The sequence below is a fragment of the Kryptolebias marmoratus genome, linkage group LG20 (genome assembly GCF_001649575.2).
Source record: "Kryptolebias marmoratus isolate JLee-2015 linkage group LG20, ASM164957v2, whole genome shotgun sequence".
Lineage (NCBI taxonomy): Eukaryota > Metazoa > Chordata > Actinopteri > Cyprinodontiformes > Rivulidae > Kryptolebias > Kryptolebias marmoratus.
Window position 1 is genome coordinate 25574152 of NC_051449.1, and position 15170 is coordinate 25589321.

Consider the following 15170-nt stretch of genomic DNA (forward strand, 5'->3'; position numbering starts at 1 on the left):
GCTGCTGCCTTTCCTTAAAGCTGACCCACACTGCTCTTATCTGTTATTTCATTTTATTTACTTTTTTTATTTACTGTTTTATCTAAGTTGTTTATCTTGTTTCTATTAAAATGTATCTGTTAGCTGGCTTTTGGTACTCTTAGTTAGCCGTACAGTACCTTTATTTTACTTATCTTAGTTTTTACCACGTAGACCTTTTATTAAACAATTAAAATGTTTTTAACTCTTAGCTGGCCATCTGTACCCTTAGTTGGCCTTTGGTATCTATAGTTCAGCTTTTATCACGTTTCATTAACTGAGATTTCGTTAAATCCTAGTCTAGTTTATGTTCACTTTCATTATATCCTAGTTTCGTTTTCCTCAGCTTATTTTTATTTTTACTTTATTTTTAGTATGACTTGTTTTAGATAAGTTTTACTCTGTATTTTCATGTAACTTTAAATTGGGTGTGTGTTTTCATGGCTTCTGTTTGGTTGAGGTTTTTTAATTCTAGTTTAGTTTATGTTATATTGTAGTTTGGTTCTCCTCAATATATCTTTGGTTTATCTTTAGTACGACTTAGTCTTATTTAGTGTCTCATGTTTAAGATATGCTTAGCTCTATACTTTCGATATCGTTGTGTGTGTTTTATGACTCTGTATTTTTATGTTTGCATGTTGTACAGCACTTTGTACTGCCCTGTTGTTGAAAAGTGCTATATAAATAAATCTGACTTGACTTGACTTAATACAAACTTGCTGTGTTATCATCAGTCTTCCATCAGTAATAAATCTCTTTGTTGTTGTTTAATCCCAAGACCAGGTGGTCGCACAGAACATATATCATCACTTCAACACATTAATGAACTGCAAAGCCAGCTTATCTTTTCACTGTTGACTCAAGTTTGCATTTCAAAGGAAGCTGCAATGTGTGAAATCATGTACGTGCACCACAGATGGCTGCAATCAATAGCTGTTCTGCACATGCACGAGTGAATAAATAATAATAGCAGAGTGATGTTTGTGCTACTCCCCCTTTTCAACAAATTCAGTGTCCATCAGTGGTCCAAGAGCCAGACATCTGACCTTCAGAATTCTATGAAAGTAATCTTGACCAGTGCAGGGGTTTTATCTTCCAGTGTCAGCTAGCTTTTAACAGAGACCCTATTACTTATGCCTCAGATGCCTCGAGAATGGTATGCAATCAGTATGTAATCAGCACTGTAAGAGGAAAAGCCCTCCGTTGGTCTCAAGCCTACCTCTACTCTCTCAAAGAAATAACCTATCAAACATTTTTAGAAGATTTTCTGCAACCATCCTGTCCAACAGGAGTAAGCTGCAAAGCAGCTCCTTTCCTTATGACAAAGTAGACAATCAGTTGTAGAACACTCCATAACCTTCAGGATTACTGTAGAGGAAACTGGCTGGAATGAGGAAGCTTAAAAAGGTACCTTTGTGAATTCAGTCACGAATCAGGTAAAGGATGAACTCACTAGCCAAGATCAACCAAGTAGTGTTGATGAATTGATCAACATTTCTATCCATAGTGACAACCATCTAAGAGAACAACAACAAGTGAACTACGAGTCCTCTGATTACACCACCTCCAGGTCCTAAGTCACCATCAACCTCTACACTGGAACCAGAATTAGAACCTACGCAGATTGGATGAACCAGACTCACTCCAGAAGAGAGACAATGCAAAATCATGCCCAAGGAATGCATCTGCTGCTGTAAGCCTGGACACGTCATTGCTAATTGTCCTGCTTGGGTAAAAGGGAAGCCTCACCAGTAAATCAGGAAACGCTGGTGGGCAGCTCCTCTTTTTCTCCTGGGCCCCTACCTAGTTGTACCTACCACTATTTGTACTATTGACACAAACCTGCCTGTGTTGGCATTAATAGATTCTGGAGCTGAACAAAATCTCCTCAGCAAAGACCTGGTTGGGCAACTATGGATCCCTGTGACATAATTAACTTCCTTGTTAAGTGTAACTGCTCTTACAGGCTAGACCTTTTCCATTATCACTCACAAGACTGAGGCTCTTCATTTGGTCATCTTTGGCAACTACCACGAAAGGGATGAGATCTGTGTTTTTGATTCTTCTAATTCTACTCTATTTTGGGTGACCCTTGGCTTGCCAAATATAACCCTGTTAATAACTGGGCCAAGATAAGAATTAATGGTTGGAGTCAATCTTGTTTACAAGACTGTTTACAATCAGCTGTTACAAAGGAACTCCAACCCCAGGAGATTGACTTATCTAAATTTCCCCCAGCTCATCATGATTTGGCTACAACATTCAGCAAGCAAAGGGAACGTTCTCCTCCATCCCACAGACGATAAGACTGTGCCATTGATCTCTTTCTTGGTGCTTCTCTTCCAACTAGTAGACTTTAGCTTCCAGCTGGCCCTGAGAAGGAGACAATGAAGAAGTGTATTGAAGAGTCCCTATCCTCTGGCATAATCTGTTTATCAAGGTCTCCAGATGGTGCTGGATTATTTTTTGTAGAAAAAAATAACAAGACTCTCAGTCCCTGCATTGACTACCATGGCTTAAATTAGATCACCATCAAAAACAAATACCCCTTGCCTTTCATTGATTCAGTTTATGAACAATTGCACTGCGCAACACCTACCAAAAAGGGGATGAATAGAAAACAGCTTTTAGGACTTCTCTGGGTCATTTAAGATAAGATATTCCTTTATTAATCCTGCAGCGGGGAAATTTGCATTGTTACAGCAGCACAGAGGACAGAACAGAACCAATATACAAAAAATACAAGTGAATATAAAAAATACTGAAACAGTATAGTAAAAAAATAAGTAAATTCCGATTGTATATGTTAGGGTAAGCAGATAAATGATGTTACACATAGACTAAAGTAAATAAATAATTAAACATGGTGAATTTTGATATTGCACACAGTTGAACACCATACCAGTGATAAGTAAGTAAAGCGAACAGGTTTATTGCCTATAGCAGAGAGTAGTGAACTACTGAGAGCAGCGGGTGTTGTACAGTCTGACGGCGGCCGGAAGGAAAGACCTGCGGTATCTTTCCTTCACACGCTTAGGGTGCCGCAGCCGGGCACTAAAGGAGCTGCTCAGTTCTGTCAGAGAGTGGTGCATGGGGTGGGACGGGTACTCCAGCATGCGCTGAAGCTTAGACCTCATTCTCCTGTCTGCCACCACCTCCACTGGGTCAACATGACACCCCAGGACAGAGCTCGATTTCCTGAGGATTTTGAGTACTTGGTCATGCTTTTTGGTCTTACTACTGCTCCCTCGAAAATCTACTGTTCATCAAGGAGGAAAAGTATGAATTACATGTGTTTATAGTGTTGTTTCATGAATTCATGTTCGAGAGTGGGCAGGTTAAGACTGATCCAGAAAAGATCAAGTCTGTGGCTGAGTGGCATGTTCCAAAGAATCATAAGCAGATACAATTTTTGGGTTTTGCCAACTTCTACAGACAGTTTATCAAGAACTATAGTCAGACCGCACTACTTCTTTCACACCTCACCTCCACACTCAGATGATAACTTATGGACCAGGGCCCAGAAACATTAAACGTGATAGTCTCAAGGCTGACAAGAACATCCTCCCTTAAATCTGCACTGTGGGTAGGAGGACTTGAGACACTGAGAAAGTTTTTAAGAATGCCCAACAGAATCATCCTGATTCTGATACTGGTCCCCCAGGAAAGCTTTTTGTCCTGGAATCTGCCAAACATCAGGTACTACATTGGGTTCATACTTCTAAGATAACCTGCCATCTCGGCTCCTACCACATGTTGTTGTTTATCATGAGACATTTCTGGTGGCCATCACTGTCTCATGATGTAGAGAAATTTGTTTTAACATGACATATCTATTCCCGAAACAAGAGTGTGAATAAAATCCCTGCTGGACTTATTCGACCTCTGCCAACTCCTAGTTGCTCTTGGTCCTACATCACATTGGACTTCATCCCCGGCTTACCTCCCTTTGAGAAAAATACAGTCACTCTCACTATCATTGAAAGATTCTTTAGAGCTGCACATTTTGTTCTCCTCAACAAGCTCCCGAGGGCCTTTGAACAGCTTAGCTCTTGGTCCTTTATGTTTTCTGACTCCACGGGAGTCATTGTAGACATTGTTTAAGATCGAGGGCCACCGTTTATCTCACAAGTCTGGAAGGTGTTTTGCAATGCCAGTGACTTCTAGCTTAACTATTGGCTACCACCATCAATCAAACGGACATACTGAGCTTTGCATCCAGTATAGGTTTTAAAAGGCAGAAATACACAGAAATAAATAAGCAGTCACTAGTTTCTCCCTTCAGCCGAACACGGGGGAGTTATTGACACAGCTCATCATCTTCAGAAATACCACAGAAAATTCCGAAGTATTTTTGGGACCAGAGCATATTATATACAGATACAGTACATTGATGTGTATTGCATACCTCTGATCAATTCGTGATTGGTCAGAAGTTTACATAACTCCTACGTCATTTTGGGAAAACAGCCCTGGCAGCTGGGTCAATTTGACCCAGAAGAGACCCACTGTTTCCAGGAATTATATCAACAACCTCTTCTAACATGTCTTGTTTAACCCTCTCAGGCTCAAATTAAGTTTTAGTAACAGGAAAAATCTATTATTTGGGGAAATTATCATCTGAGTAAAATAAGGCTCATAAAATATAAATGTGGAGTAATTAGGTATATGCAATTCGCTGTTGCAAATCTGCAACATCTGCCTTGAGAGGGTTAAGAACTGTTCTGGGAAGTTCTTGGCAACCCCACACATGAGCACAGCCTTTCCTCTCCCATATTTGGTCAACTCTGCATCCTGCAGCTGTCTTTAAGTCATAGAATGCAGTTTTCTCTTCCACACCAGGAGTTGGAGGCTGCTTTGCAGTGAGTGATAGACATTAACCCGCCAATCTGGAGTCAACATTTATCCTGGGTTGAATATATTTATAACACTTTCACCTCTTCAGCCACTAGTTTATCTGTCTTTGAGGCCTCTCTTGGATACTTAACACCTCTCTTTTCCCAGTCAAGAGTCTGAAATCTCTGTTCCCTCAGTGTTAATTTTGTTCTTCTATGCACTGCAGAACAAAATAAAAAGTTTGCCGACAGGCACCGGTCTACTGCTTTAAGTTTGGTCAGAAGGTATGGCTCTCCACTCATGACATCTCTATAAGGGAAATGTCTGGAAAGTTAGCCCCCAAGTTCATTGGTTTGTTCCCCGTTGAAAAAAACATCAATCCCCCTGCAGTTAGATTCGAACTACACTCTTCTCTGAAGATTCAGCCCACCTTTCATGTGTTGCAAGTCAAATCAGTCTCCGAAAGTCCTTTGTGCCCTCCTGCCGACCTACCTTCACTCATCAACAGTCACCCTGCCTTCTCAGTGAGACGCATCCTGGATGTTCGTCACAGAGGCCGCAACTTTCAGTAATAGGTCGACTAGGAGAGGTATGGACTCAAGGAACAATTCTCAATTCCTAGGTTGTTCATCCTCGATCCCAGCCTGATCTCCACATTCTACAGAAATCATCCAGAGGAGCGTTTTAGATCGCCTTGAGGCAGTTCTTGAGAGGGGAGTATTGTGGGGATTCTAGTGTTTTTGCACTAACCACTTTCATTGCAGCTTCCTAAGTGGAAGAGTGGAGCGATTGCCAACAGCTGATTTCCATCCTGCTGATGAGTTCATGAGTATATAAGGCTGGGTGGAACCCTAACTCAACACTAGAACATTGGTTACCATTCATCCATGACTCCAGTCTCAGATCCTTGAGTTACTTCCCCTCAAGTTTCCGGCCTCCCTGCTTCTCCTGGTATCTTCCAGTGCCTCTCTGAAGTCTATTACCTTTGAGGTCCTACTGGAAACGACAAGCTCTATAAGAACCAAACAACCTGACATCAACTCACCCAGTCTTGTGTCTGTCCTGTCACTCCCCAACCAGTAATTCATCCACTTACTTCACTACTGCTGCAGTCCTTTACATCCTGGAATCTTCCACCCTCCTCTTTGAGTCTGAAACAACAAGATAGCTCTATACACCAAAAGTCATTAACCTTCTGATATCAACATATATCCACAAGGAAGATGCTCACCTTCTTTTGTCCCCTGCAGACACTTTACATTCTCTTGAAGACTGTTCATGTGTAAATAAATTACTTACTTGTTTTTATATGAGTGTTGAGATGTCTTGTCTTTCAGTTTTCACTACTCTGGGTTTACAAACCGTTGTTAAAAACTTAAGCTCAACAACATTTCTAGTTATGCTGGATATATTGAGATGATACTGTGAAGCAATGGACAAAGGCTCCATTACAACGGCAAACAAAAGAGGAATTAATGCCTTGTAAAGTGATGTAAGCACGGTGGGCAGCTGGTGAAACTTAAAATTTGCCTGGTACGATCCACTTCCATTTCCATTTCCCTGGTAAGGAACTGAGTATTGTATTCCTCTGTGCCGTGGAGTCTTCTGAATCTGATGTTTGTGCCTGGATGTGCGCAGTTGGTCACGCACCCCCGTGCCAACCTGCAGAGTTTGAGGACACTACCCTGGGTTTCTCAAACTGCCGAACCGCAGGCCATGGCTCCGGCCAGACCTTTCATCATGAGGAATTTCATCACCTCCAGCAGTCTGGATTTCCTTTGCATAACAGAGACCTGGATTGAGGCTATTGAATCCAGCGTTTTTGTGAAACTTTTACTGCCTGGGTGTTCCTATTTAAGCTCTCCTCGGACTTCCAGATGGAGAGGAGGAAAGGCGGTTGCTTACAAAAAGCACTTCAAATGTAGGCCACACGCTGCGCCACCTTCACCCTCAAGCTTTGAGGTGATTTTTTTCAAGATAAGTCGTTCTGATCCTGTGCTGTCTGCCATCATCTATCAACTTTTTAAGCAACTTTTCTGATTTTTTTGTCAGGAGCAATGGCCGACTATGATCGTTTTCTTGTATTTGGGGATTTTAATATTCATGTCTGTTGTCCTGTGAAGCTGCTTGTGAAGGACTTTTTTTAGCCTCATTGCTGCTCCCAAATTATGGAACGATTTGCCATTGCATATTAGAAGTGCTCATTTATTGTCCACTTTTAAAACTCTTCTTAAAACTCTTCTTAATACCTTCGTCACAGCGTTTCATTGTTTATATAGTTGTTTTTTGTCTTCTTCATGTTTTGAGTGTGTATTGATTTTTATCTGTGCAGCACTTTGTTGCAACTTTTGTTGTTTTAAACATGCTTTATAAAGTAGTAGTAATAGTAAGAAATGCATCACTGTGCATTAACAAAGTGCTTTAGCCACAGTGTAGGGGAATTGGATATATCTGGGCTTCATATGAATGAGGCTATCTGCATGTTGGTGTGATCCCTGAAAACGTGCTCCCTCTGAATTCTTCCATTAGCAATGTCCTTCAGCAGTGCAAAGCTACCATTGTTCCACAATTGTGAACAACTTTATGTAGCTATTTATGACTGTTTGTCATTATCTACACCTTGCCAACCTTAGGAATCATCACACATGACTTGTTCTGAAATAATATGCTGATTCAAGCATATACAGTTGAATCCAGAAGTTTGCATACACTATATAAAAAGACATGCATTTTTTCCACACTGTCTGATGTGAAACCAGAATAAAATTATTTTCAAAATTATTTCTTTTTGCTAAATTCCAGAATAATGAGAGAGAGAATGTTTTTAACAGAATGTTTATTATCAAAAGTTTAAACACACTTCATTAGTATTTCATACCATTGCCCTTAAACTGTTTAACTTGGGTCAAACATTTTGGATATCCTTCCACAAGCTTCTCACAATAGTTGGCAGGAATTTTGCCTCATTCCTCCTGACATAACTGGTGGAACTGAATCATGTTTGTAGGCTGCTTTGCCCATAAATTTTTGACAGGATTGAGATCAGGGCTTTGTGATGGCCACTCCAAAACATTGACTTTGTTATCCTTAAGCCACTTTGTAACCAGTTTGGCAGCATGCTTTGGGTCACTGTCCATTTGACCCATTTGCACTTATGATGGAACGGCAGCTCTTTTGAGTGAACTGAATCACTAGAATCTGTTCATTAAAATGATTCATTCAAAAGATTTGTTCACTGAATCCTTCAGTTCACATAGTTTATTGGTTAGTTAGTTTTGTTTATTTTTTTTGTGCCATACACCATAAAAGGTGCCCTGCCTCCATGGGCTTATAAGACACAAACATATGTCAAAGATGCAGACAGAGACCAACATCAACATCCTTCAAACATAAAGTGTCTTCCTTTCAAAGATACCAGGCTTTTAAAACATACTGAGGTAACTGAAACACATAATATTTAAATAAATACTGTAGTATATCTTCATCACTCATATAAAAAAATCTGAATAAACATCAGGAACTTTACCAAAAAATTAATTTCTGAGAGTCGTATACAAAGGACAATAAAATAAGAAATACATTTTTTATTTTCAATTTCATTTAAATCACACAGAGAACATTTTCGATCCTCCTCTGGGACTGAGTGAAATCGTCCAGTTTCTAAAGCTAGAGGCAAAGTACCAAATCTAAGTTTATTTGTGCAGTACACAAATAAACAGCTTCACTTCCAGCACAGTACTAAGCAAACAAATCACTCCTTGGTGGCAATTCTCTGTTTCTGTGCATGCGCGACTCAGCAGTTCGTTCACTGTATGAATTACTCCTTGGTGGCAGTACGTTGCTTCTGTGCATGCGTGAATCAGCAGTTCGTTTACTGAATAAATCCTTCACCTGTCCTCTCTGACAGACTCCTCTCTCTGCGTAGCTGAAGTTAGTGAGTGCCAGCAGCAAGCAGCACGTTCACTAAATGTAAATGAGAGTCCTCTTTCTTTTCTACTTATTATTGTTACGACCTAAGGACCCCCCACCCGCGCCTTGCTGCTGCTGTCCCGCTGGGAGTCTCACTCACTCTTCTTCTGTCTCCTCTCCTCTTGTTACTTTATATGTACCTCAGTCTGTTAAGATAATGGGGACGGGGTGTGTGTACATTTATTTTCATGAACCTTGACTCAACATTAGCAGTTAGTTTGGATAAACGTATGCCGCTGCCAAAAACCTGAGGCAAGTCCCCGTGAGGAGGAAACAGTTAGAATCACTCAGGTCAAAGTCAGACAGTTTTGTTTACTGAGTGATACATGGAGTTTATTTACAGTGAATGAATCTCAAGTCACATTCACTCAGGTGTCCACAGCAGTCCTTCCCTGCCCGCACACTGCTGTATTGTCTAGATTTACATCATGAGTGAGTCACAGAACGCGGAAGTTACACTCACGCTGAACTCAACTAAACAAAGTTTTTTTTTCCTCTTTTTTCTTTTTTTTTTTTTCAACTGAACTAAGTAAGGAACGAATCAGTGAATAAAGTGTTTTGGTTCGGGTTGTTTTCTCAAAAGATTTGTTAGTTTGAACGAGTCGTTCACGAACGACACAACACTAGCGCCCAAGCTTTAACTTCCTGGTTGATGTCTTGAGATGTTGTTTCAGAATTTCCACATAATGTTCTTTCCTCATGATGCCATCTATTTTGGGAAGTGCACCAGTCCCTCCTGCAGCAAAACAACCCCACAACATAATGCTGCCACCCCCGTGTTTCACAGTCAGGATGGTGTTCTCAGCCAAACAGTTCAATTTTAGTTTTGTTAGACCACAGGACATGTCTCTGAAAATTAAGGTATTTGTCCCTGTGTGCATTTGCAGACATTAATCTAGCTTTTTTATGTTTCTTTTGACATAATGGCTTCTTCCTGGCTGAGTGGCCTTTCAGCCCATGTCGATACAGAACAGTTTCACTGTGGATAATGGCACACTCTCACCAGCTTCAGCCAGCATCTTCACCAGATCTTTTGCTTTTGGTCTCGGGTTGATATGCACATTTTGGACCAAAGCACATTTATCTCTGGGACAGAACCCATCTCCTTCCTGAGAGGTATGATGGCTGGACATTTCCCATCTTGTTTGTACTTGCATATAAATGTTTGTACAGATGAACGAGGCACCTTCAGGCATCTGAATATTGCACCCAAGGATGAACAAGACTTGTGCAAGTCCACAATTCTCCTCCTAATATATTGGCTGATTTCTTTAGACTTTCCCATGATGTTACACAAAGAAGCAGTGTGTTTCAGGTGTGCCTTAAATTACATTCACTGGTGTGTCTCTAATTAATGCAGATGTTATCAATACACTTATCAGAAGCTTCCTAAGATATGACATCAAATGTCCCAAATTGTTTAAAAGCATAAAAATCTTAGAGTATTTAAACATTTGTCTTTGAAGAAAAAAATAGAAAAGTGCCCTAAAAACATTCTCTCTCTCATTATTCTGGCATTTAGCAAATAGAAATAATTTTGAAAATCCTAATTGACCTAAAACGGGAAAAGTATATTTTGATTTCATGTCAGACAGTGTGAAAAAATGCATATGTAGTGTATGTAAACTTCTGGTTTCAACTGTACATTCACAAAAACCACTTTTGCGTCAGAAATGTGCCCCAGGACAATTATAAACCTTTCAGCAGAATCAGAAATTGTTCAAACATAAAAGGGAATATCTCTATGTATAAGAATGGCAACACCTCTTGATTTCCTAGAGAATGAAAAAAAAATGCATATGTCCAACCCAGCTCGTCCTCAGTCTGGAGTAGTCTACATGTTTAAAATGAGCCTCTTGTAAGTAAATTATAAGAGCATCAAGATGGCAAAGATAGTGCAAAACCTTGCTGATGCTCCTCTAGAAATGACTGAAGACCCTGTCACATACTGGGCCACCCTCAAAACTGTTTATCCAAAACTTTATCTAGTAGCCAAGCATTTGCTCATCTGTGTCATGTGAACAATTTTCATCCAAGGCTGGAGAAATAATGAGTAAAAAAGGAAACCGCTTGAGTCCAAAAAATGTGAGGAAACTATTGTTTCCTAATAAAGCCTCATAACACTAACACCAGGACAATCCTACCCTGTTTTCTAAGTACACTTTCTTTAGCCACACAACAAATGAACCTTTTTACCAATGAACCCCAGAACATATTTTGCCAAAAGCCATAATATAATGTGTAATTGCACCAGTTCCATATGAAAACTTCATAGGTCTGTATTAGTAGAGCATATCTTGTAAATGTATCACAGCGGTGTCTAATCCTGGTCCTGGATTGCCTCTATCCTGCATGTTTTTGGTGTTTGTTTTTTTTTGACACACCTGGTTTGAATAACTCTAGGATTAAAATGCTTCTGCAGAACTTGAAGACCTGCTAAAGAGAAGGGAAACAACTAAAACATGCAGGATAGGGGCTCTCTAGGCCCAGGATTTGATACTAATGATATATCAGAACCATTTAAATATTTCATAGCACAAAAAAGTGCAGTGTATATAGGGGTGCAATCCGACATGCCAAATAATGATGTAACATGCAAACAGGTGAGAGTTGATGAAGGATACACACATCTCATTCGTACTTCATTTCACTGACTACTAGATGTCCTACTTGAGCATTGTGTCACTAAAGCCTCAAGTGACCAACCTTGTTTGTATAAAGTGTCGAAGCTACAACACAGCCTTGATCAGCCATGACTAGCTGTATTCCATCACTAATCAACCAGATACAAGTTCCTGTTTTTTATTAATAATCCTCATATGCAACACCACAAATCAGTCCTGGTTTTTGTCATGTGTAACTCCTCTTGTCAGTCCTGTTTTATGTCACTAGTTTTTGGTTATGAATAAACATCCATCCATTCATCCATCCATCCATCCATCTTCTTCTGCTTTCCAGGGTCGGGTTGCGGGGGTAGCAGCCTAAACAGGGAGACCCAGATTTCCCTCTCCCCAGCCACTTGGGCCAGCTCCTCCGGGGGAATCCTAAGGCGTTCCCAGGCCAGCTGAGAAACATAGTCCCTCCAGCATGTCCTGGGTCTTCCTCTGGGCCTCCTCCCGGTGGGACGTACCCAGAACACCTCACCAGGGAGGCGTCCAGGAGGCATCCTCACCAGATGCTCAAGCCACCTCAACTGGCTCCTCTCGATGTGGAGGAGCAGCGGCTCTACTCTGAGTCCCTCCCGGATGATCGATCTTCTCACCCTATCTCTAAGGGAGAGCCCAGACACCCTGCGGAGGAAACTCATTTCAGTTGCTTGTATTCGCAATCTCGTTCTTTCGGTCACTACCCAAAGCTCGTGACCATAGATGAGGGTAGGAACGTAGATCGACCGGTAAATCGAGAGCTTCACTTTTTGACTCAGCTCTCTCTTCACCACGACAGATCGGTACAGCGCCCGCTTCACTGCAGACGCTGCACCAATCCGCCTGTCGATCTCCCGCTCCATTTTTCCCTCATTCGTGAACAAGACCCCGAGATACTTAAACTCCTCCACTTGGGGCAGGACATCTTCCCCGACTCGGAGAAGGCACTCTACCCTTTTCCGGCTCAAGACCATGGTCTCGGATTTGGAGGCACTGATCCTCATCCCGGCCGTTTCATACTCGGCTGCGAACCGCTCCAGCTAGAGCTGTAGATCACGGCCTGATGAAGCCAATGGGACCACATCATCTGCAAAAAGCAGAGATGCAATCCTAAGGTCACTAAAATGGATCCCCTTAACACCTTGGCTGCACCTAGAAATTCTGTCCATAAACGTTATGAACAGAATCGGTGACAAAGGGCAACCTTGGCGGGGCCAACTCTCACCGGAAACAAGCCCGACTTACTGCCGGCAATGCGGACCAAGCTCTGACACTGGTCATATAGGGACCTAACAGCCCGTATCAAAGGGCCCAGTACCCCATACTCCCGGAGTACCCCCCACAAGATTCCCTGAGGGACACGGTCGAACGCCTTCTCCAAGTCCACAAAACACATGTAGACTGGTTGGGCGAACTCCCATGCACCCTCAAGGACCCTGCTAAGGGTATAGAGCTGGTCCAGTGTTCTACGACCAGGACGAAAACCACACTGCTCTTCCTGAATCCGAGGTTCGACTATCCGATGGACCCTCCTCTCCAGAACCCCCAAATAGACCTTACCAGGGAGACTTAAGAGTGTGATCCCTCTATAGTTGGAACACACCCTCCGGTCCCCCTTTTTGAAAAAGGGAACCACCACCCTGGTCTGCTAATCCAGGGGAACTGCCCCCAATGTCCACGCAATATTGCAGAGTCGCGTTAGCCAACACAACCCTACAACATCCAGAGCCTTAAGGTACTCTGGGCGAATCTCATCCACCCCCCTTTTTAACCACCTCGGTGACCTCAGCACCGGAGATTAGAGAGCCCGATCCAAAGTCCCCAGGCTCCGCCTCCTAAATGGAAGACGTGCTGATGGGATTGAGGAGGTCTTTGAAGTATTCCGCCCACCAAGCCACGACATCCCGAGTCAAGGTCAGCAGCACACCACCCTCACTATAAACCATAATCGCCTCAAAGCCGTATGGAAGTCTTTCCTCCTCTGGAACATGTTCGAAGTTCTCCCGGAGGTCGGAGTTAAAGCTCCGCCTAACAGGAGACTCTGCCAGACGTTCCCAACAGACCCTCACAATATGTTTGGGCCTGCCAGGTCTGACCGGCATCCTCCTCCACCATCAGAGCCAACTCACCACCAGTTGACAGTTGACAGCTCCGCCCCTCTCTTCACCCGAGTGTCCAAAACATGCAGCCGCAGATCAGATGAAACGACAACAAAGTCGATCATTCAACTGCGACCTAGGGTGTCCTGGTGCCAAGAGCACATATGGACACCCTTATGTTTGAACATGGTGTTCGTTATGGATAATCCATGACGAGCACAGAAGTCCAACAACAGAACACCGTTCGGGTTCAGATCAGGGGGGCCGTTCCTCCCAACCACACCCCTCCAGGTCTCACTGTCATTGCCCACGTGAGCGTTGAAGTCCCCCAGCAGAACAAGGGAGTCCCCAGGAGGGGCACTCTCCAGTAACCCCTCCAAGGACTCCACAAACGGTGGGTAATCTGAACTGCTGTTCAACACATGAGCGCAAACAACAGTCAGGACCCGTCCCCCCACACGTAGGCGGAGGGAGGCTACCCTCTCGTTCAACGGGGTAAACCCCAACGTTCAGGCACCAAGATGGGGGGCAACAAGTATGCCCACTCCTGCTCAGCGCCTCTCACCGTGGGCAACTCCAGACTGAAAGAGTGTCCAACCCCTCTCAAGGAGACTAGTTCCAGAGCCAGAGCCGTGCATTGAGGTGAGCCCGACTGAATAAACATTTTGGATTTAAACTTGGCTGCCTGTATCCTTGGGTCCTCAACCAACCAACCACAATTGTTACAAAGCATTTCAAAAATGACTTAAATTCTACCTAAAAACTGAGTAATAAATAAGATCAACAATAGAAAATATCTGTGGGATGGTCAGAGCATAGCTCAGTTCTGTCCTGAACACAGTCTACACAGATCCCATCACTGGAAAACTGGTTTTACTCAGGCAGTAAAGGCTGGGGGCCAGTTTGTCACCCTAAAACCCTGTGGGACTCGAGATGAAAGAGGAGCAGAGGAGGACGCACGATCACCAAGCCTGATTCAGAAAGAACCACTCCAGTGCTGTGCCCCTGATGCCCACCCGGTTTCCAAACTGCAAAGTAATATCTCATGATCTACTAAGTCAAATGCAGCAGTTTAAGCTAAAAGCACAAGAACACAGTCACCAGAGTCAGTGGCTAAAAATACATGATTAAAAAGTGTTCATTACAGGAACAGTCACGAACTGAGAGCACTGTGACAACAAGATTACACCCTGTGTGTATCTTTGTAACAATAGACAAGATTCAACCAACACAACTAATTTCAGTGCACCCACAAGCATCCTCTGACAGACTGACATCCACCCACACTCAATCAAACAGTGGAAGAAAGGCTCACCTCCCAGCAGTGATCAGCCCTAAGTCCTGTCCAGAACAGATGTCCTCCAGAATAAAAGCTTCATCACAACTGGACATGTTGATGTGGGTCAGGTTGGGTTTGCACACTTCCAACCAGTAGGGAGTGTGTTGACCGGTGGACAGCTGAAGAATGTCAGTTATGAGTGCTGTCACACACAAGCCAAAAATATGGATGCCTGAGAAAAAGAATATATTAACAGAATATACTGGAGTTAATAACCTAATACTGAGGGGAACTTGTTCAACTGCTATTTAACAGGTAGTTTTA

The 15170-nt window shown here is 42.6% G+C and overlaps 1 protein-coding gene across 1 annotated transcript in view; it reads right to left on the minus strand.

Moving 5' to 3' along the window:
- Window positions 1–15170, minus strand: part of LOC108248240 (2-lysophosphatidate phosphatase PLPPR4-like) — a 112134-nt gene that overhangs the window by 74648 nt on the left and 22316 nt on the right. The window contains exon 4 of the mRNA XM_017436870.3: window positions 14883–15078. Coding sequence (XP_017292359.1) covers window positions 14883–15078 — 196 coding nt within the window. The remainder of the gene's footprint in view (window positions 1–14882; window positions 15079–15170) is intronic.